This window comes from Malaya genurostris, chromosome 3, assembly GCF_030247185.1.
Source record: "Malaya genurostris strain Urasoe2022 chromosome 3, Malgen_1.1, whole genome shotgun sequence".
Taxonomy (NCBI): domain Eukaryota; kingdom Metazoa; phylum Arthropoda; class Insecta; order Diptera; family Culicidae; genus Malaya; species Malaya genurostris.
The window spans coordinates 51,638,036-51,661,339 of record NC_080572.1 but is presented as its reverse complement, the minus strand read 5'-3'; the positions used below and the strand labels follow the sequence as shown (position 1 = coordinate 51,661,339).

Here is a 23,304-nt window from a genome sequence, read left to right as displayed (position 1 = left end):
TTCACGGATCACTTCAATTTCTCCGCACGCTGTATGTACGTAGGGCACACCGGGGTTTTTGAAACGGCCAACCCCGTCCTTCATCAGATCTTCGATCGTCAGACTTTCGTCACGGACCGCACCGTCGATCTCCACCACATTAGACGGGACGAACACGCGGTACTCCCTCGTGAACTACTCGCTGGTAACAATCTCGTTTGCTTGCTTCAGGTCGCACACAACGCGTAACTTGTTTGGCGAAACCTTGTCAATTGATTTTATTGCCGAGTAATGTTTTGTCAGGTCCCGGCACTATTCAGGACTCTGAGAGACTTGGATTTGGGCCGGATGTATACCCCCCGAGCCATCGTCTTGGTAAACTTTTCAACGAGGAGGTAACATCTCAGAGGGAGATGGAGGTATCGGAGTGAGAGATGGCGGCATCACCGATTCAGACTCGGTTTCTAAACGTTCTTCGTTCATTGAAATTTCACCTTCCTCCGAGACACCCCCACTGTACTCAATATTCATATTTTTAGTACGGGAGTAAAATAGTCTCCCGCACTTGTAATAAGAATTAAAAACAAAAGTGAAAAAGAAAATTTATAAATAGTAAAAGTAAAAAGAAAAAGTTAGAAAAAATACTTCACAGTATGACCCGGCAATCTGTTAGGTTAGTTGCTCCTTCACACTAGGGAAGGGGGCGAAGGGGGCACTCGCCCCGGGCGCAACGTTATCAGGGGAGCGGCAAACTAATCCTTGGAAAAACCGAAGCACCGCACAAAGCGGAAAGCGCACTTCTTCTCAGTGTCGAATAGACAGCATTTGAGTGTGTGCTTGTGGTTAAAGCAGCTGGCGCGAGTGAAACACATTCTCTTCGCATGAATCGCTCACACGCGCTCTCGTCTAAATACACCCAAGTGACCACTGGCGCGTGATGTTGAGCGAACACTTCTGTGAACTTCAATTAATAGAGAGTAGATCTGGCCTTGCTATGAAAAATTTGCAAGGAAAACCGAAAATTTTACGATAAATTGTTTTATTTAGCTGATTTTGCGTGTCCACGCTTCATCTACGCAAACCATACAGCAGAGTGCTCACCGGCGTGTACACCTCTGTGAAAGTATCTGCATCCACCTCAGAGAATTTATTAGCTAATGCTCTAGCACTTTGGTGCGATTCAGTGGAAGAGGTAAAAGGAAATAAATAAACGCACTCATGATGCGTGTACACTTTACACAACAGTGGTGTATAAATGTGAAAGAGAAGAGCTCTCGTTGAAGTTGTCAGTGCGAGGGGAGAAATTTTGCTTGCTCTTCGTCACACAGAGGAGATAAACATCTCTGGAGACAAATTTATTATCTAGCACTTCTGATGCCATTTTAAGGTGGCATTAGCATTTCAACATAAACTGCTAATGCATTGATGAGTCGAAGACGAATCATAAAGCAGATGAAAAAAATTAAATTGTTTAAAATGTTCTTGGGATAGTACTAGAAGAATTATCAGTGCAAGGATTTCCATTGGATTTAATTGTTAAATTCGTTCGACGAATTGCAATTGCATGAACTATGTGTGCCAGTGTGTCGAAAGAACTGATAAAATTCGTCATGGTGCACATAATCATGTAAATATGTTCCGTACTCGCAATTCAAAGCTTTCTCAACAAAAGAATTTTAATTCTCTATTAATAGTATAGACGTTAGAAAAATCTACTCCATCATGTTAATAGTTGATTAAACGACTCTTCATTTAGCTTTTAAACAATTTTAACTCCAGCATTGGCTCGACTATTGATTTGATTTCTTTCTTGCTGTTTCTTTTCCTGCTTAAAACATGCTGTATTGGCCTTCCGTTCTATCCTTCGTTCGTACCGATATTCTTTGAGTAACTTCTTCCGTTCGCGTTTTTCTTCCGGTGATTCATCCTTCGGTCGTATAGAAAGTACACTCAAAGTAGAAATCACACTACCGGCGCAAAGTGACTTCGGTCCGGTACCGACTTTTGATGCAGTGCTACATATAAGAAAAAATGAAAAGAATCTGATCAAAGATCAATTATATTTCACACTAACCTTTCTTCGTGGTCCAGCTTAGCAAGAGATTTCTCGGTTAATTTACCACTATCGGCACCAAGAACATTCATGGGTAATCCAGTTTTAGGATTTATGGTTATTTTAGGTGCCGTTTTGTGTTTTTTTGGTTCCTCAATTATTTTCGGGTGATTGTAAATGTTACTGTAAGTTGAAAGAATGCTCTCGCAGTCCCATTTTTTCTGTGACTCGTCTTCGACCTCCAGTTCAATCATTTCTTCTTCGTCAGAAGACACCTCTTGCAGTTTCAAAATGCTATAAGAACTGATTAGTACTAATTTATTTGTCAAAAACCTAAATACATTTACCGTTCCTTATCCCATTGCTTATCGTAGGCTATATCATATTTCTCATCTCGCTCCTTCCGATACTCTTCTGCGTATTGCATGAGTACACCATCGTTGATATCTACGTGTCCTTCAATGTCCTCGCAATCCAAAGCCCCTAGCTCGGGATCATCGTATTGTTCGTAGAACTTTTCAAATCGATCATCAAGCAGAGAAAGCTGCTCGTTTCTTCTAATCACACTGCTACTCATCGAGTACTCCGTGAATCTAGATTTGGTTTCTTCCCGATCGAACCTCAGTGGTCCGAAACCATCACGCCTTTCATCATCGTCGTCGGTCATTCCGGCCTCGTTGGAATCAATATCACTTCCGTACTCATCACCATCGGTGTCATTACCAATCAAATCATCATTCTCATCGTCCGAGTCTCCGCCGCTACCCATGGCAAGTTCCATGAAGTTGTCCTCAAGCTGATTCGAAGGATCATCGTGATTGAAATCCTCGTCCAATGCGGCAACAACGTCCGGATCCCAGTCCGGGCGTGGTCCTGGTTTCTGTTGTGCCTTTTTGGTCATCAGACCTTCTTTCTCTTCTATTTCTGATGCAAATACTGAACTGGGCAGTTGTATGCTGACCTTTTCTGCGCCCGCCGTTTTGGCCGTTTGAACTGGTTCCCAATAAACTTCGTTTCGACCGGGCTCACGCAGATGTTGCAAGTAGTCGTAATCATCGTCGAAGTAGATTCCGAATTTGGCCTGTTCATTGCGGCGTTTCTCTTTATCAACCTTTATATGAATTGGTCAAGTTTTCTATTAAAAAGACAGTCAAGTTTTCTATTAAAAAGAACTAGTACCTTGCAAGGGAAATCAGATGCTCTGGATGCAATTCCGGAAGAACGCGGGTTATCTCTTTCTGGTGCAGATATCGGCACCAGCACATGCTGAGGAGCATTTTCGTCCACGAATAGTGGATCCTGTTGACTACGGTTCACCAATCGAAAAGTAACTGCTTTCTTCTTGTCGATAAATTTCTTCTTACCCTGTTTGTGAACAAAAAAAACAGAGCAAAGTGCGGTAGTGTTAAGGTTAGACACTCTTACCACTTTTAAAATGCGCTATAGTTTTATATCTTACCATACTGAAAGATGAGGAATGATTCAAATTTCTGAACAAAAACACTTTAAATAGGCCCTAAAAACCTAATTAGTAAAACTCGTGCAATTTATCGCTGGGCAAACTCGTGTTTATCTTCAGACATTTATTTTGAAAGAACTGCCAGCATTGTCAAATACAAATCTCGGTTGATTTTTCAGAAGGCCTTTGTTTACTTTCTCTTCTATCATTACCACCCGCTTGTGAGGAATTCTGGCAACCGTCAGAAGGCAGGCTGCATTCCGGCTGCTGTCAAAATTGTCCAAGCGAAATTGCGTCATTATCTCGCCGCACCCCGCATACGCATGGCTGCCAGATGGCTGACTAAACGCTGCCAGCTGGAAAAATATGGCTGGCAGACATTCTGGTTACCGACTGCCTAGCCGCTGCCAGATATACAACTCAAACGATACAACCGTATCCACCAGGATTTTTCCACATTGAAATCTTTGACATTTTCAGCGAAGGTGAGAAGATGAAAACGCTCGGCTAACTTAGATACAGGCGACTTTGTTTTGTCAAATTGGATTTGACAACCGTCACTGAATCAATTTTGGTAGCCGTCTAGTGGCCATGGCTGCCCAGGTAGCCAAAACGCTATGCGGGACGTGTCTTGTTTATTTCTCTTCCTTCTTTTTTCTTTTTCTTTTTTATTCGACTTCATATGATATTCGTTAATCCCGCATGTACATACAAAACACGAATCTTATGAATTTGATTGAAATATGGTATGTTTGGTAGTGAGAAGCAATGTCATTGGCAATACCATTTTCCATAATTAGTATATATGAAGGGCAATAACCTATTGCCTTTCATATGTACTTTTTATTGAAAAAATAAAACCAAGACGCTAAAAATGTAGAATCGATTCAAAACGGTACTGCCAGTCTTGTATGGCAAGAATCCGATAAAACAGAACCGTTAATAACCGATAGGCGAAATTCTCTGCCGGAAACAGTTGTTGTATTGTTGCCAGACTTTTGCCGGAATTCTGGCAGAATTACGGCAAAATGGCTGGCAGACATAGCCAGCCGTCTGGGGGGAAATCTGCCCGCCTCGTACAAGTGGGCAAGAGCCAGAATTCTCTCATATATTGTGGAATTCATAAGTTGTTTGTATGAAAACTATAATAGTGATAGATGAAATGTATATTGCAGAGGTATAGTATTCATATAAATCTTATGAAATGGTAATTTTGGTGATTTTCTAGGCATCATAAGATTTATGATTTTCACTACTCAATTTACCTGAGTGTACAGATACGTATTTCGGATGTTAATTACATCTTTCTTCAATGATACTATTTTGAAGTCTGAAATAGTATTACTGAAAAAAGATAAAAGAAGAATTTTGCAATCTTACAAGAATCGACTAGACTGCTGAAAACCTCGACAGAAAAAAAAATTCCAAGTCGATTTGTGGTATCCAAAATTTGGAAGAGTCGTTCTTTGAAAATATTGAAAATAAAAATAAGGAACATAATAAATCATGAAATATCAACTCAGGAACTGTTGTACTGTTCGTCTTCCAGCTTTTTTCAGAAGTTTCGTGGTTTGACATAATCTGTGAGCTGTGGAATATACAAAGTTGGCAGAAGAGGATGTTAAGATTGTACCCCCAACAAAGTCGACTGCGGTCGGCCCTCTGTTTCATTTCGTACACAAATGTATCCGTACTCGCAGCATCTATGTACGATCCCGACTCATTTGTTCCAATTATATATTTGGTTTCAAGCATAACGTTTTCTCTCGTTCTATCTATAGTTCCAACCGAAAATTTTGATTTAAAACAGAAAACTAGTGGCATGAAATAATCAACTACACAAAAATTGTTATTTTGACTCTGTACCAGGTTGATGTCACAAAAAATTTTTCTGGGTGTCAAATTGCTCAGTTAGCAGATTTTTACCGTCCAACAGTGGTCTTACCAGACCCTGTCAGCTTGAAGCAATCTTCAGTTCAGCAACGCCATCGCACGGCATCACATTCAACATATTTGACATTTCTCTTCCCTACTTCTATGTACGAGATTCGATGCGAACTTGTCGTTCGCAAAAAAAAAGATGTTGCCAATGTTTTTTCGGGAAGTGTGAGAGCTGGATATCTTTTTGATAGGATTTCTTGGGGTTATACCAAACCAGTCGGTTGTTGCATTTCAGCTTGAATTTCAACAATGTTCGGATATTTCTATGTGTCAGTGTGGTTATCATTTTTTCCTAGAAAAATAAGAAAAACAAAAATTTAAACATATGCCGTTGCAGGCTCATCCAACGATACACGTCCAGTTGCAATCACTGTACACATATTTTTTTAAATATTTATCATTAGGGAAATATTAGATAAGTGGTAAAATTATGCTACATTCCCAAAAACAGCAGTAAAATTCCGAGTCATAATTTCTAAAAAAAAATACTAACACAACCGAAACCAGCCTATCTCGCCACCAGGATTAATTTCTACATCGTGGGTTTTTAGCCCCCTATCGATGCCAACACCACTGCATCATCTTGCGTTGACGTTGTTTTCATTTGGCTAACAAACGTTTGACATTTTGCTGCTTCGTGTCGTTGTTCAATTTGCAAGCGGCATCAGACGAAAATCTCGGTAGAAATCCGTAAACTACATTTTGTCAGCCGGTTTGTTACTAATTTTCTATTATTGGTGTCGCTCAAAAAGATACATACACTATCGCCTTGCTCGTTTGGTACGTTCAATTGGTAAATCTGAAGGATTTTTAGGCTGTTCCACAGAACAAGATGCACACTGTTCTCACACGAGGAAATGCAATCTTGGCGTATTCGCTAAGTGTGTTGGCCTTTCTAACATTCTGTTGTTTCGCATCCACTTTTTTCAATGATTATCGGATGAATGCAAGGATTAACACCGTGAAGGTTTTGGTGTAAGTACCATATCCAATCTGGAAAGACCACGTATGTATAAAAAATCGTATTTTTTTTCATCGCAGCAAAAATGTTCCAGACTTTAGTGCTTCCCGAGAAAAGAATGACCTTGGCTTCTTGACGTTCGATTTGAATACTGACCTGAACGGTTTATTCAACTGGAACGTGAAGCAGCTGTTTCTTTACCTGACGGCAGAATATAAAACCGAGCAAAACGAGTTGAATCAGGTTGTGTTGTGGGACAAAATAATTCTGCGGGGGGAAAACGCTAATTTGGATTTCAAGAACATGAACACAAAGTACTATTTCTGGGATGATGGAAATGGTTTAAAGTAAGTATGTTTTTTTTTTCGAAGGGTATCGCTAACGGAAATGGTTTTTCGGTTGTTAATTTCAGGGGTCATCACAATGTAACGCTCACACTGTCGTGGAATATTATCCCGAATGCTGGTTTGCTGCCGAATATATTTGCTCTGGGGCACCATTCCTTCAAGTTTCCGCAAACGTATATGGTTTCTCCGGTTTAGTCAGTCCTGTAGGGAAAGGTCAGTAACTCGAACCGGCAGTCCTTATTGTGGCGACCGAGCACAACTTCCTGAAAGGCAGTAATTATCCTTCTATTTCTCCGTCGAGTTTAAGTTCAATAGCATAATTTTGTTCGATTTGTTAACGGTTGTCAACATATCGGAATCAAATAAAAAATAATTGAACTGAGCATAATTTTAAGAAGAAGGAAATAAATAAATATTGTCAGAAAAGACACATGTCGTTTAGTAGATTTTATTGTAGGAAATTTGTTTTTTGTCTATTCAGTGTGTTTTGTAATCCTATGATTTCGAATCATATTTTATATAGGTAAGTTTTTTCCTCTACAAATTATATACCGTATAATTTTGCGTAATGTTTCTATTTTATTAATTTATATATTCGAAGGAAAAAAACAAAAAAAGGAATGGTAGAACGTTAAGTTATGAAACATTTCAAAGTAGTAGGAAGCTTAATTTTCATATATAAATTAAATCATCAACAACGATTGATAAGACGAAATTGGTATACCAACATAGTCGTTGTCGATCGTTAAGTGCTTTTCTTCTCCGATTCAGTAAGATAAGATAAGGTTTGCAATGAAATTTTCTCTTTTCTTCCCTTGGTGACTTTGGAGCGTAGCGGGACGAGATAGTCCGTTTGTCGTTATAAACGCAATTGGTCGTGATTTTTGCATCAATCATAGAATCGAAAATTTATTGTTACGCCTTGATCTTCCGCCATCTGTTAATTGGTACAACGATGCAAGCGAGCTTCCGTGTTTTGTTTGTGACCTTGGTTTCTGTTGTTTGCATATTTGGTGGTAAATCGCACAAACCGACTCTATCAGGTTATGTGGACTGAAAATTATTAAATTTTCGTCATTCTAGCAACGGAAGAGGATGATCATCTGGTGACAACGCTTTCACCGGCCGAAGAATACAAAAACTATCCGTATTGCTTTAGGTTTTCGTGGTTGGGTCCAAAATACAACAAGGATAGTCAATACAAAAACATTACCTGTGAAAATTTAATGAAAAAAGCCACCGGAATACCGTGTTTCCATCCGCTTGTGGTCACCAGTAAGCTATGTCACGATTTGGTTTGATTCGCTCTATCTTTTTTGCTTACAATATCGTAGATAATAGCAACGTTCCGGATACTGAGTACATGTGGAACGAGTACAAGGATAAACCGTCACAGATTGCTTGCCGATTAGTTCGTGGAGAGGTTTGCGCTCGGTTCACCTATCGATATAACGGTGCAAGTAAGATAAAAACTTAATTTATTCTTTCTGATGTCAGGCGGAAACGTGGTATTTACATGTGTTGATTATACAGAATGTGTAACTAGCGCAGTTGCGTTCAAGGCATAGGGTCAGTGGTCGTATTTTGATGTCCTGATTTGTAAGGATTATTAGAGTCAATATGATCGTAGCACTAGTCATGCAGTGGTTTTGTGCGCTAAGCATCGTCTGGGAAGTATGAGCTAATTTCACAAAAGGACTTTGCTTTGACTATCGCAGATCATTACTTCATTACAGATCAGTTGAAATCGCATTCAAATAGCATGATAATGCTACCTGTGATTAGCAAATCGTTACTTACTCTAATAGTGCACATCTTGTCTCCGGAACATGATCGAATGAATTGTGGATTTCTAGGATGCTTGAGCTGCCGGTCTCCAGACGCTCGGTACTCCTGCTTCCCGTGCATCTTCCTCGATTGCACACGAGAAGCGAGTGCGTGATCTGCCTCGCAGTCGACGAACTCTTCCAGGTTCGTCGCTGAGCGTCACATGGGCCGTTCTTTCTTCCGGCATTCTTGCTACATTTCCAGCTCTCTGTGATCTTTCGTGTTTTATAAGCCTTTCAATGTCCGTATGTTTGTATACTTGGTACAGATCGAAATTCATGTGTCTGCACCATTCTCCATTTTCTTCTTTTCCGACTTTACAAAGACGCTGATTGCCTTCAACGACAATGCCTCGTAACCTTATAGGGCCATGTTGGCGTTGATACTAACAACGACTTGTATCAGGCCCGTACCCAGGATATCGTTTCGGGAGGGGCCCAAAGATGAAAAAAATAATGCTACTGAAGATTGCTTATGTACCTAATTCTCGGTGTGCTTTTTACGGGTGTTTTTAACAGACACTTTCAACTTTTCCACTGGAACTGTTATTGTATTACATTTATTTACGTGTACTGTCTTGTTGTCTCTGTAACACATGTCTGAGACCTTCTAAATCATTATATATCTGTTTTTGATTTCCGACCCCCCTATGGGTACGTGACTGACTTGTATGGAGCAAGTTTTGTGAGTGTCTGCAAGCTACGGGATTTCAGCTGGTTACGGAGGCCATAGAAAGCTCTATTAGCAGTTGCAACACGCCTTTTTATCTCACGGCTAACATCATTTTTGCATGTCACCACACACTTAAATTTTATTGCTGAATCTCGGCAAAATATTCATCAGTAATCGAACGTCGAAATGATTTTTTTAATTATTGTATGAAATAATTATCACAAAAGCTAAGGTTGGGGAAAAGGGGTATTTGATTAATGTCAATTTTAATGCAGTATACAAAAAGCAAAGCAAACATCACGGTTAAAGATAATTATTTCCAGTGCTCCTCAAAGCATCTACCTAAAAATAAAAAGACTTGTAAGTATATATAAAAAGTAGAATTTTTTATTTCACTTATCTTTTCAAAAAATATAAGAATCTCTTACCTTCATCCAATATATATTATTTTCTCGCTCCATCAGCAATGGATTTGCTGATATTGATATATTTCTTGTTTACTGACAAGCTCAGTTTAATATTTTTTCAAACTTCGGCAAAAGAACGCTTTTTACCGAGATATCAGAATATTACGTTAACGAATTTCGGAAAAGATAATATGGATTACTGAACAATCAGTAAAATGTCGTGTTGCCGAATTTATTCGGTATTTTATTACGCCGAGCTCAAGAATCTGTTTTAAGTGGGTAGTTACAAGTTATATAAACTCGTTAACAACCTTGTACCGAGCCCCAAGTTGGACAAGGACAGCTTAATGAAATGGTCGACACCCTCCCTGCTCCACGATTGATTCTGGGAGATTTCAATTCGCACGGAATTATGTGGGGTTCCGTTTACAATGATAGCAGATCACCCTTAATAACACATGGATCAATAAGTCCCGAGACTAACAATGGAAACAGCATTTTTTTTACAAATTTTTTTTTTATTCATCAACATAATCACCTTTTAGGGTGATACAATGGTTCCAACGTTTTTCCAATTTTTCAATACCATGTTTATAAAAAAATTTATCTTTCGCTCCAAAATAAGCTTCAGTTTCAGCGATGACCTCCTCATTTGAACCAAATCTTTTTCCCTGGCGCATTTTTTTAAGATCAGCAAAGAGCTAAATCTGGCGAGTATGGGGGGTGGGAAAGCAGATCAAAGCCCAATTCGTTCAATTTCGCCATTGTTTTCATCGACTTGTGGCAGGCTGTTTTTGTTCCATCGAAAGCAATCGCGGCACCCACTTGGAAAAAACCTTTTTCATGCTCAATTTTTCATGAAGGATAGTAAATACACTTCCATATGATATCTGTGTCATCTCAGCAATCTCAAGGAGCTTCACTTTACGATCTTTCATTATAATTTTTGTCACTTCACTCACATTTTCCGGTGTAACGGCTTCCACAGGTCTACCCGAGAGTTCCGCGTAATTTGTGTCGGTACGACCACGTTTAAACTCGGCGAACCACCGACAAATCGATGCTTCCGGTTGCTTCCGTTGAGTCCGGATAACATTTTTCAATCCATTGTTTCGTTTGCACGGTGTTTTTACCCATTAAAAAACAATGTTTTATCAAAACACGAAACTCGTTTTTTCCATTTTTTAAACAAACTACAAAACGACTTTACTCCAACCTCGATAACTCAGCTGTTTCTGGTCGGATTGACTTAAAATTTTGACCCGTTTCAAGCAAAGGTTAGTACTCTAGAAAGACGTGGTTACTGGTTTACTACGAGCGCCATCTCTGCTTTAGTCTCGGGACTTATTGATCCATGTGTTATATAACATTTGCAACAATTTCAACAAGCGCTGGCATAAGTGTGTTGCAGTCGATAGGGAGTATTTTGAAAGGGACAATATCGATTTTGATGAATAATCTGGTATTTTTAATTTTTTGAATAAGTTCCGGGATCTTTTTGATCAAGGTAGTATAATGACGCCATAATTAGTTTATGTTTATTGTTCCACATATGATTCATTCATAGCTACAGTTTGTACTGAATCGCTGAACCGAATTTCACAAACTTGGATTCTAATGAAAAGTCTTATGGTCTGATAGCCTTCTATCGAATTTCACCTTGATCCGACTCTTGGTTCCGGAATAACTGCGCGATTAATGGAAAAATCAATTTAATTAGTATTTTTTACAATTGATGGAGGAAAGAGGTGTCAATTTTGATCAAACTGACTGGAAAATTCCTCATATTTGCTCATCTTGTTAGTTGGAAAATATGTAAACCTACTTTGGCACTATTAGTCTATGGTTTCTAATTCCGAAAGCACCGATGGTAGTGAAGAGAAACTTCAAAAATGGAACTCACTTCGATTTCTCAGCAATGCTTTAATCGATTTTTACAAATCTTGATTTGAATTAAAACTCTCATTGTCTCATAAGCTCCTGTGCAATTTCATCTGAATCTGACTTTCTGCTCCGGAATTACAGTGTGATGAGTGACAAAACTTTCAAACCGTCATATAAAATGACGATGAAAAACCGGTTCGGAAAAAGAAAATACCACCAACTTTACAAACAATACACACAGCGTGCTTTAACGGATTTCGTACATGCAAAAAAGTAAACGAAAACCAAAACAGTTTAATAATCCATTCGAGTCTATCGGTACCAAGCACACATGAGCACTTGTTTCCAATCGTGATGAAGAAACCTGCAGGCACGAATTTCTGTTACCGGTGTTTGGTTTAATTGAACACGGTGCTGTTGTTGAGTAAAATCATAGTCACTTTACGGAAGTGTGTCGGAAAGAAAGAATTTTAATAGAGTGTAGTTCAATTGAAAATACATGCATCGGTCTTTTGTAACATGATCCGGTCTCTGCAACATGATCGAGAGTAAATAGTTAATAATAATATGTTTCTGTCTGATAGCAAAGAGCAGGGCTGACATTATGCATCTCGAATCGAGTTTCTCGAAACGATTCGAATGAATTGTGGCATTACGTATCGCGTTCGACTTCTTGATCGAGATCTTAACAATGGGGTACTAGATTTCGACTGGTGTGGTTCAAATTGTCAAATAAAAATATAAAAACCCATACATATTGCAATCACGAAAGAAATGAAACTATGAATTATTGTTTGGATATTTTCGATTACATTGATGCGGTTCGAGTACTGAAGAGATTCTCTTTCCATCTCAATCCATTTGAAAGAGTAAAGAATTTTTCAAGTGCGAGCTTGTAAACAATCTATCTACAAGCTTAATACATTTCCGTTGTCCATATGTGTGATTTAATCAAACACAGTTCGAAAAATTCTTGTGATTTTACATCTTGTCAGATGCACATACACGGAGCGTCATATTTCACACAAATTTATATTCAAGATCATGAAAAATTGTGTGATTTGAAAATTACATGACTTGAAAACGAAAGAGGAATAAAAATCAAAAGTTCGACTGAGCCACAGAAGCACATATTTGCTTGGCTGGTAAATCGTGTATATAAATTCATACAGTCTCACTTGCTAGCCGAGTGCAAATTACATTCGGAACCAGTAAATTTCTGTACGAATGGAATATTGTGTCATTTGGGAAGTTAAGTAGTTATGAATTGTATCGTTTGAAGAATTACGTCACCAGTAAAATTAATAATTTCTTTCTGTGAAGGCTTTTAGGTTCTGCAGCATTAATTGAAGTGTTTATAATATATCTAGGTACTATTGAAGAGTCAAATTAGAGTGTTTATCACGAGGTAGCGAGATAGTGATGCTTTTGACATATTCCATATACTTTGAAGGTGTAAGGGAAAAAATCAATTTACTTGAGTTTAAACGATTACTGACTATAGAACCTTATAAAAATGAAAAAGACATTCTTCACGTATTGTCATCAAGTGTATAATTGAAAGCTGATCAGTATATTTGAAAATTTCGGATAAAATTTTATATTATTTGTACAAACACAATTTTTTTTTTGATGTTACGACTCGTGCAAGCTGACAAATATGATCAATTTCGACCGAAATTTATCAAATAATCTTTAAATCCAACCATAACAACTAAGATTTTCCCAGATGTGTAAACACCACTCAATCTTAATTCTTAGAAATTCACATTCCATTCCTAAATTATTGATTATTATTAATCAACCACACCGCAGAAAATCACAAAAACAATAAAGGAAATTCAGATTAGATTGAAATAAATCTAAATAAAATTTTCAGTTGTTATCATGCCAAACATTAAATGGAACATAAATGAGTCAAAATTGTTGAGTCAATAAAACTTTCTACTATTTTCAACTTTCTGCATTGGGAAATCCTTATCAACATCACCCTTTTTCATACGCCTTTTCCCACAATTCGTTTTAATGACGTTTTCCGTTCACCGGTTCCGGAAATTTGATAATAAACTACGGTTACTGGGCATAGTTTTGTTTCGACATACTTTTGTTATATTAATTAAATACCGTGCAATTGATATGATTTTTAAACTGTCCGACCAAACATAATATGCCAAACGCATAAACGTCATAATATATAAAACAATGCATTACACGCTCGTTCAATGTTACTCTAAAGTGAGTACAATTTCACTCACTTTCGTTAAAAGTGGAACTACTCTATAGTGAGCAAAGCTTGTTTACTCACTTTTGAGTAAATATGGTATTTGTCAAATTCTGAGTAACATTTACTCAGTGCTACAAATGGTAAAATTAGCTCGAGTGAGTAAATATTACTCAATATCAAGCGAATTGAATAAGGGATTCGAATAAGGAATGCTTTGCTGACTTACTTCCAACGAATGAAGGAAGCCGTTACCTGTTCATCGCTCATTGGAAAGGATCCGTCTGCCTTCCTCCGTTCCACCTCCGACAGAGGGAAAAGTTCCGCCTTCCGACAAAGGGAAAAGTTCAGTGCACGTAAATTTTCACACAACGTTTTCAAAGCTCTGTGAGTAAAACTTGTTGTCAATTTAGAAACTGAGTCGAAGTTACTCATTCTTATAAATCAATATTACTCACTTTTCGACATTTGAACCAAATAAGCAAAAGTGAGTACAAATGACTCACTTGAGAGTAACATTGAATGAGCGTGTAGACTGAAGTTTATAAATACTAATATGTTTATGAAAATCTATGATGCTATCAATAACTACCTTTAAATAAAACGGAACGTATTAAAAAATTCAAAGTCGATGGCAATAAAGCTTTCGACCGTTTCTTATCGAGTTTAGTCGTTTACGAGCTCGATTGTTTTGGTTTCATAAGGAGTGTATCGATAAGTAGTTAGCAACATTCAAACAGTTATTACTCTGAAATGGCTTAATTTTTTGCAGCGTGTTTTGCGGTGACATAATTGTTTACATTTATTTATTTATTTGTTTTGAATCATCGGACATTGCAGTCTAAATGATTTGAGTGGGAAAAAGCCCATTTGAGGTTTACCAACACATCCAATGGCATAGTTCTCAAACAGGCATAAAAACCACTATCTTTTCAACTATACTAAAAATAATGACATAATACACAGAACACTAATATAATTGTCGTTGATTAAAAGCAGAATACATACAAAAATTAAATAAAATAAAATATATCACAGAAGTTGTAGTCTGCGTTTTTTTGCAAATTTTTTTGATGAGTCGCCAAACTCGAAGACACTATCTACTTGTGAAAAAGTGCGTATCATAGAAGTAACTGGCTCGTGATATCCAAAACTTGTGCGATGAAATCTTGTCGATAGCAACGATACATCGCGAGTTCTCCTAGAGGTTCGTAGATCTATACGGGATAGCAGTTCGGGTACATCAATTTCACCATTCAGGATTTTCACTACTGTTACGGCTTGTTGTATACGACGACGACGTTCTAATGATTCAAGGTTTAGTAGCTGACAACGATCTTTGTATGGTGGAAGGTTCTGCGGATCACGTCATGGTAGATTCTTGCGCGCTAATCGTATGAACCTTTTCTGAATTCTTTCGAGTTTCAAGCTCCAAGTTAGCTGATGTGGATTCCAAACTGGCGATGCAAACTCAAGTATTGGCCTGACTAAAGAGCAATAAAGTGATTTCAAACAATATGGGTCAGTAAAGTCGCGGGATATTTTTGAAATGAATCCCAGTTGCCTATACGCTTTTTTAGTTATGTTAGCTATATGAGAGTTAAAATTCAGTTTGTGGTCAAAAATAACGCCGAGATCGCTGATTTCACTGACTCTATGTAGGTTTATACCATCAATGCTGTAACTGAAGATGATCGGATTGCTCTTCCTATGAAATGTCATTACGGAACATTTAGCTATGCTAATGATCAGCAGATTGGAGCGACACCACTCCACGAAACTATTTAATACGGTTTGTAATCGATAGCAGTCTTCAATCGACTTTACTACTAGATAGAGCTTGAGATAGTCAGCATATATAAGCTTGCATCCAGCACCCAAAACCGTAGCCACATCATTGAAAAAGAGAGTAAACAGCAGGGGACCCAGATTACTACCTTGTGGCACACCTGATCTATTGGTGAATGCGGACGATTCACAAGAACCTAGTTTAACACGTATAATTCTTTGGGTGAGGTAAGATCGTAGCCAAGTAGTTAGCTGGTGTGTGGCGCCAAGTAAACTGAGCTTACGAAGAAGAACTTCGTGATCGATACGATCGAAGGCTGCTTTCAAATCAGTATATATAACGTCGACCTGTGCTTTCTCTTCTATATGGTTAATGCAAGTTGACGCAAATTGCAGTAGATTAGTTGAAACGGATCGGCCTGGCATAAATCCATGCTGGTCAGGTGAAATGTAACTAGTAGTTTGGCGGAGAATAAACTGGTAGACGATAATTTCAAATCATTTACTTCCGGCTGAAAGATTTGCAATTCCACGGTACTGCTGGACATTTCGTCGGTCTCCATTTTTGAACACTGGAAACATGTAAGATTGTTTCCAAACTTCAGGAAACCTTGCCTCACTAAACGATCGATTGAAAATTTGAGATAGAGGTTCAATTAAAGCGACAGCACAGCGGCAGTACACAACAGCCGGGATTCCTGGACCAGGAGAGAACGAGCTTTTAAGTTTTTTGATAGCATTAAGTACCATATCCGGTGACACATAAAAGGTACTCAAATCAGCAACATTATGCGGTACAGTAGCTAAGGCAGAAGTCAACTCAGACTCGGTTGCAGAGCAGGAAGCGAAAACAGAGGCAAAGTGATTCGCAAACAATTCACAAGCGGTCGCAGTTGAAGATGCAGTCACATCTTCAAAGTAGACATTAGGAGGTATTTTTGATGTTTTCCGTTTAGAGTTAACGTAATTCCAAAAGCCTTTAGGATTATGTCGCAAGCCTGCTTGAACTCGCAGAACATAAGATCTGTAAAGGACAGCGTTAAGGTTCCGATAAGCAGTGCTGGCGGCATGAAAATCATGGGCAGTAACAGTCGAAGGTCTACGGCGAAGTTTGCGCTGGCATGCATTTCGTTTTCGGCGCAATGCACGCAAAAGTGGCGTACTCCAAGGCGGGGAGATCGGTCTACGTGTGACAGGAAGATTAGCTCCAAGCCAGTCTTGTAAAATACTACAAAACATAAGTGCCATTGTATCAGCGTTAGATGATCCTAATAATGATTGCCAATCAAGGCTGAATAAATACTCTGCCAACTTTGAATAATCAATTTTGCGGTAGTTCAGCGGATGGACTTCACTAACTCCAACACTTAATGAGGGTGCTGCAGTAGGTTGTTGGAACGAAATAACCAATGGAGGGTGGTGAGCATCAATGGGTAGAAGTGGAGCAGCTGATTCCTCAATACATAGTTCCTGTTCATCAGAACCGAAAACCAAATCGAGCACACGCCCTAGGTGATTAGTATGTAGATTGAACTGCTTCAGATTTAAGAAATCCATTCCATCTAACAAGGCAGAACTGGCAGGCGATAGCTGAGATATGTTGTCAGGAAGGATGTTATCATCATCAGATACCCAAATTAACCGTGGTTGATTGTAATCTCCGCAGACCAAAACCATGTCGTCAGTAGAGCCACTGTCGCATAACTCTTGGACTGATGCAATATGAGAGTCAACAGTAGGAACATCTCTACTTTTAACCGGTGGAATATATATTGCACAAAGTAGCAATTTCCGGCTTCCAATACAAACCGAGACACAAACCTGTTCTAAAGTTGACTCATGAGTTACATGTACACGTATACTAGTGAAGCGATCCGATACAGCAATTAGAACTCCTCCAAAGCTAGATTTAAGGCTGTTATTTTCGTTCCGGTCACAGCGGAATACGTTAAATGAGCTGCCAAATAGCTGTATAGACTCAATCCGATCGTCAAGTCCAGTTTCCGTCAACACAATGATATTGAAGTTGCTGTCGCATATAGCTACAAAAGCAGCATCAATTTTGGAGCGCAAACCACGAACATTTTGATAATACAGCCAGATACCGTTTAGGTTGTTGTGTGATGCAGGCTGCAACGGTTTAATTCTTTTTAACTTATGTGCAGTATCAAGGCTAGCTTCGGGAAGACATATACGTTCTTGGTTTTTACCTGACAAACCAGGGTTTGCACTGGCTTCCTTATTACTCTCAGGAAAATCGACAAATACTCCTGGACGAAGTGGACAGTTTTGTGGTAACATCTGTAATTGAGACATCTCTTTCAGCGATGGTGCAGTATCAATCCTAACTTCGGGGGGACATATACGTGCAAGAGTTTTACCTGACAAACCAGGGTTTTCACTGGTATACGAACATGAGGAGTCCAGAATATCGACTAATTGCTAAGAATAGTCAATTCTCAGCTTGGCCATTTTTAGGCGCTTCAGGAGAAGCGGGCATTCTATGCTCCATACAGGGTGGCAAGCTACAGTTGCTTCGACGGTAGATTGTGACGATTCGATAGATTTTATACAGGGTCCGGCACTCGAAGTGTAACCAATTAAAAAGGCCATAAATTCAGTTTGGAAAATTACTTTCACATAATTCAAAGTACAAAATGTGTAAAAATAATACAAAATTCAGAATCATTTCACTTTTGCTCGATATGACCACCTTTTGTCTTGACTTGATGACTTGAGAGAGCGAAGGAGTTGCTTCGTTTGGCCGAAAGCGGTCAATTTCCGAACATGGTATTTTCTGACGAGAAAATTTTTCCAATTGAGCAATTCGTAAACTCTCAAAATGATAGGGTTTACTTGACCGACCGTTCATACGAGAATTTGAGTCATCGTTTGGCCACCAGGAGGCAGCACCCGCAACAGATAATGGTTTGGGCCGCTGTAACCGCAGATGGGCGCTCTACAATCGTTTTCATCGAGCCTGGCGTCAAGGTAAATGCGACATATTATCGGGAAAGTATTCTGGAGGTTGCTTTGAAGCCGTGGGCAGACAAACATTTCGGTGGCAGACCATGGACGTTTTAGCAGGTCTCGGCACCGTCTCACAAAGCTCGAGTGAACCAAGAATGGCTGAAAAACAACGTTCCGAACTTCATCACGTCCACACAATGGCTCTCGAATTCACCAGATGCGAATCCAATGGATTATTCTCTTTGGGCCATTTTGGAGAGCAAAGTCCGAACTAAAAGATACACTAGTCTCGAGGCGCTGAAAAAAGTTATTGTCCGCGAGTGGGCCAAAATACCTGCAAGTCACATTCGGCCAAACGAAGCAACTCCTTCGCTCTCTCAAGTCATCAAGTCAAGGCAAAAAGTGGTCATATCGAGCAAAAGTGAATTGATTCTGAATTTTGTATAATTTTTACACATTTTGTACTTTGAATTAAGTAAAAGTAATTTTCCAAACTGAATTTATGGCCTTTTTAATTGGTTACACTTCGAGTGCCGGACCCTGTACAATTAACACATTTCTCGTAAGTAGAGTTGCAATCCTTAACTACGTGGTTTTCGGCACATTTTGGACAACAAATAGGCTCATTGCAGGTGGACGCTTTATAACCATACTCGGAGCAATTGTAACAACGGAAAACATCGACATCTTCATAAATTCGGCAACGATCCCAACCGATGAGCACATATTGCATTTTCAGCAAGCAATTATGTGCGGGCGTCAGTTTCAAAAACTACTGCAACAGAATTATTCCGAACATGCTCTCGTTTATACAATTTAATGATTTTTATAGTACACGATTCAGGCAGACTGTTTTGCTTTTTTATTTTTTCAGTAAATTCATTTTGGTCGAAGTCTTCAGATATTCCGATAATTTTTATCCTAGGCTTCAGTGGTTTTTGAATTTCGATGTCATACTTTTCTGATAACAGATCTCTAGAAGTAGATGCAAGTTTTGAGGCGTGGTCACTGGAGATGCACCTTACGGCCACCGCTCCATGATCTTTGAGCTTCACGTTGGTTACAGAAAACGTGGTTGGATCTAAATTGCTTCGAATGTCAGTTTTGGTTATGTCAGCAATCTGTGATGTCTTAGGTTTAAAAATAACAGTTTGTTCCAGTTTTTTCACCACTTTTGATTTTGAACTGGATGTTTTCACAGTGAAATCGGAGCAATTGGAATCAAATTCAGGGTCGTCTGCAACATCTCGATCAATTCTACGGCGTTTTCCAGATCTTAATAGACCACCTTCAATAATTGTCGGAAAACCATTATTACTGTGCTTTGTTAAGTTGCCAGCTACTGTTTTCGTACTACTTCGCTTCGGTTTAGAGCAAGATAAATCAGTATCACCAGATACTACGTTAGCATACGAATTATTTGTCTTGGAGATATCTGTTTTGGTGGCACTCACTTCACTTTTTACTGCTTTCTTGATAGCGAATTTCACATGCGTGAGCAGAGATCGTTCAGCCTCTGAAATTCCAGCTTTTACAACATTGTGAAGTTTATATTCGAAGCCACCAACAGCATCACCAAGAACTTTGATCATCTCAGTTAGTTCAGCACACTTTATCAGAACATCATTCAGACTGAGTTGTTGTTTACGACACTCGAAACACCTGAATTTTAGAGCAACGTTATTTTTATTGCATTAACTCCTGATTTATTCAGATCGGAGCATTTGGAGTGCAAGATACGCATGCAACCTCCGGAACAGTATACACGATCAGTTTCGGAGGAGATCCGCTGCGAGCAAACATCACACTGTACAGTAGCCATGGGCATTAATTCGACCTAGCTTCACACTTATTGATTCGCCCGAGTGCGGGCTGATAAGTAAACAAAAACCGCACTGCTTGAGGCTTTTGTTCTCTGGAGCACGCACTAAAGTAATATTTTCAAATCGATTTATCAGGATAAGTGAGCTGAAGCTGATGAAATATGCACGACAATATTAATGCACTCGTCACAAGCAACAATTGGACTATAATTTTACAGCTAGGCGATCAATGATTCACCCAGAAATTAATAAATTAGTAGGATCAAAACAAACAATGCAAACAATTGATACTTTACATTCGATTGATACTTTACATTTAATTGATTCAATAACAGCTGCCCAATCGCTTGGTTTCGGTAAGGTTTATCGTTTCAATGATGAGTCGAATTGATCCGGAAACGCAAAAGAAAATTTTGCACACTTGGTGCTCAGAAAGTGGTGTCACGTACAACGAAATTGCAAAACGAGTGAAAGTGCACCACACCCGTGTCAAAAATATTATCGAGAAGTTCGGTAAGATCCTTTCCATGAAGGATTTGCCCCGTTCCGGTAGAAAAACGGGTCCCAGCCAGCCCGGCCGGGACTTAAAAGTGGTTGAGTACATCAGGAAAAACCCATCGGTGTCGACGCGGGATTTGGCCAAGCAGTTCAATACCAGCATCGGGATGATTCAACGGATCAAAGTTCGGAGCTCCCTGAAAACGTACAAGAAACAAAAGGTGCCGTAAAAGTCCCTGGTACAGCAAGTTCAGGCCAAAACAAGAGCGCGAAAACTGAATAACCGGATTCTACAGAATAAAGACGGATGCATCCTGATCGACGACGACACCTACGCCAAGGAAGACTCTCGAGCGCTGACCGGACCGCAATATTATACGAAATCGGTGTACCAGGACCTGGACGACGCTGACACCACGGTGGCGATGGAAAAGTTTGGGTAGAAGGTGTTGGTCTGGCAAGCAATTTGTACCTGTGGTTTGCGGTCGTCGATTGTCAAGTGGCACTTTCGGAAGGAAGGTACAGTGTCCCAAAACATGCAGGAGTTAAAAAAAAACTGGACAGCACAAGTCACAAAAGTAACTGTGCAGAATTTAATGAAGAATGTAAAGTCCAAATTGCGAGCGTTTCACAGAAACTAGGATATTCTTCAATATAATCAGTGAAATGCATAAAAATGTAATTTTTCTACAATACATCGAAAACTGATGTTAAAATATGTTTTTTTTCTCGCTTTTTTATTCAATAATCAATGTTGTTTTCGATACACTCCCTTTTGCCAAAACTTCTCGAAAATCTAATACTTTTTCAAGTGAAGTCGAACGAAGCTCGATGATCGAGTTCGAATCGAGAACCATTATACGAAACATGGTCGTTTCGATAAAATTTTAGTCGAATCGAGATACATAATGCCACTTCTACTTACGATTTATTTTGCGTGACGAAATACACACATACTCTCGCGTCCATGAATTGAATCGATATACGATATTTCGAAAGTGCCCCTTCTTACCCGGATTTATCCTATATTGGACTTTAAACTCAAAACCAGGCTTCTTCCATTTTACACACGGTATCGAAGTTACGACTTTTGAGAATATTGGTTCATAGGTATTCATATGATATATCATTTTCAACATTTCACTGCAAAAATTTTGTTCAGTAGCTAGCGTCATTCGTGAATGTAATTCCTTGGAAGACCAATGTTATCTATTTGTAAAAAGTTAGATAGAGTCTTTTGAAATGTCAGAAGAACAATTGCAATATTGCACGTTTCGATGTATGTCCCTAGTTATTGAAGTGATCTTTTACTGAAAATAAGCCATTTTAAGTACCTCTCATGCGTTTGCGACGAACAAATGAAACCAAACGTATTCAATATTGCAATACCACCATAGCGGAATTAATTTCCCTCGAAAAGCTTATGCTTCAATCTCCAAAACGTGATTTTCCAATCGTAACACAATTAATGTCGAAGCACATCTAAGTAATACCACGAAAGCGCCTGATGTCAATGATGATTAGTTAGTGTAATGCAACTTATGCGGAACCACATATGCTTCACCCATTTCATTTCGAATCAATTCACAGTCGAGAACATCACGTACATGTGCGCCAAAATGAATGTGGACAACGAGTCGTCGACAACGTCCGCGTGTTACAGCGAGGATCGCAGCGGCCGGGAGATCGAGGTATGTGTTTGTGAGTCGGCCGCCGGGAAGACACCGTGTAATCGCGGTAGCACCGCGTTTTTGGTTCAGTTCGGTCACCCGATGATTCTGGCAATGTTGGCCCTGCTCCAGTTGCTGGTGCTACGGATTAGCGTGACTCGGTAATAAATGCAGTAAAGGCACATGTAATCATTAGATTCGTTTTATTAACTCTTGAAGAAAAGTTTCGATTATAAAATGAATGAAAACCTTGAGTTCTGGGATGGTGCGAAAGAACGATCCTGTTTTGAGAACAGAATCAATTATTCTACTTTCAAACAATTACCGTTCGGTTCGGGGGCAGGATTTTAGCTCTTTAAGTCATTAATTTATTCTCTCTGCAGTTAGAAACTTAATGACGATGTTACTGAAGATTCCTGTCGACGCCGAGCGATCAGATTAAATTTACATCGTACACATTGTGTTGGAGCAAATTAATTTGCCAAATTTAATTAAATAGATTCACGCGGGATGCGACACTCAACAGTTTCGTCTCGACTTCCTCGGCACTACTCGGCAGATAGAAGATTGCAAAGTTTCACGTTTTCCTAATTTCGAGCAAATTATCCATCCATGTTCAGGTTCATCCCGCACGGTCGGTGATTCAATGTTGGGAAAACGAAAAAAGAAAAGAAAACGAACTGAACATTGTTCGGTTTAAGAAGTAACGCGTTTCCTCTAATCGCACGTCGCCCAATTTGGCACTAATTGCGCGATGGCAGTCAGTGCTTCCGCTGAGAGGTTGGCACGCATGGTGCCAATGTG

The 23,304-nt window shown here is 39.1% G+C and overlaps 3 protein-coding genes across 4 annotated transcripts; 2 read left to right on the top strand and 1 right to left on the bottom strand.

Moving 5' to 3' along the window:
- Positions 1–1,637: 1,637 nt before the first annotated feature.
- LOC131435298 (protein LTV1 homolog) lies at positions 1,638–3,709 on the bottom strand. The gene is made up of 5 exons (XM_058603000.1): positions 3,492–3,709; positions 3,212–3,397; positions 2,380–3,143; positions 2,054–2,326; positions 1,638–1,994 (listed from the first exon to the last, which is right to left on the bottom strand). Exons 1-5 carry the CDS (start codon positions 3,492–3,494, stop codon positions 1,739–1,741), a joined length of 1,482 nt encoding a protein of 493 aa, XP_058458983.1. The 5' UTR covers positions 3,495–3,709; the 3' UTR covers positions 1,638–1,738.
- Positions 3,710–6,025: 2,316 nt separating this feature from the next.
- Positions 6,026–7,170, top strand: LOC131435304 (signal peptidase complex subunit 3). 2 transcript variants are annotated; one of them, XM_058603012.1, is made up of 4 exons: positions 6,026–6,144; positions 6,247–6,407; positions 6,474–6,740; positions 6,806–7,170. In XM_058603012.1, the coding sequence occupies exons 2-4, from the start codon at positions 6,265–6,267 to the stop codon at positions 6,933–6,935; spliced, it is 540 nt and encodes a 179-aa protein (XP_058458995.1). In that variant the 5' UTR covers positions 6,026–6,144; positions 6,247–6,264; the 3' UTR covers positions 6,936–7,170. The 2 variants fall into 2 exon arrangements, with proteins under 2 accessions (XP_058458995.1, XP_058458994.1); XM_058603011.1 differs by having other exon boundaries at positions 6,035–6,407.
- Positions 7,171–7,570: 400 nt separating this feature from the next.
- LOC131435303 (uncharacterized) lies at positions 7,571–22,748 on the top strand. Its single transcript, XM_058603010.1, has 4 exons — positions 7,571–7,756; positions 7,824–8,015; positions 8,075–8,200; positions 22,421–22,748. Exons 1-4 carry the CDS (start codon positions 7,696–7,698, stop codon positions 22,663–22,665), a joined length of 624 nt encoding a protein of 207 aa, XP_058458993.1. The 5' UTR covers positions 7,571–7,695; the 3' UTR covers positions 22,666–22,748.
- Positions 22,749–23,304: the final 556 nt, after the last annotated feature.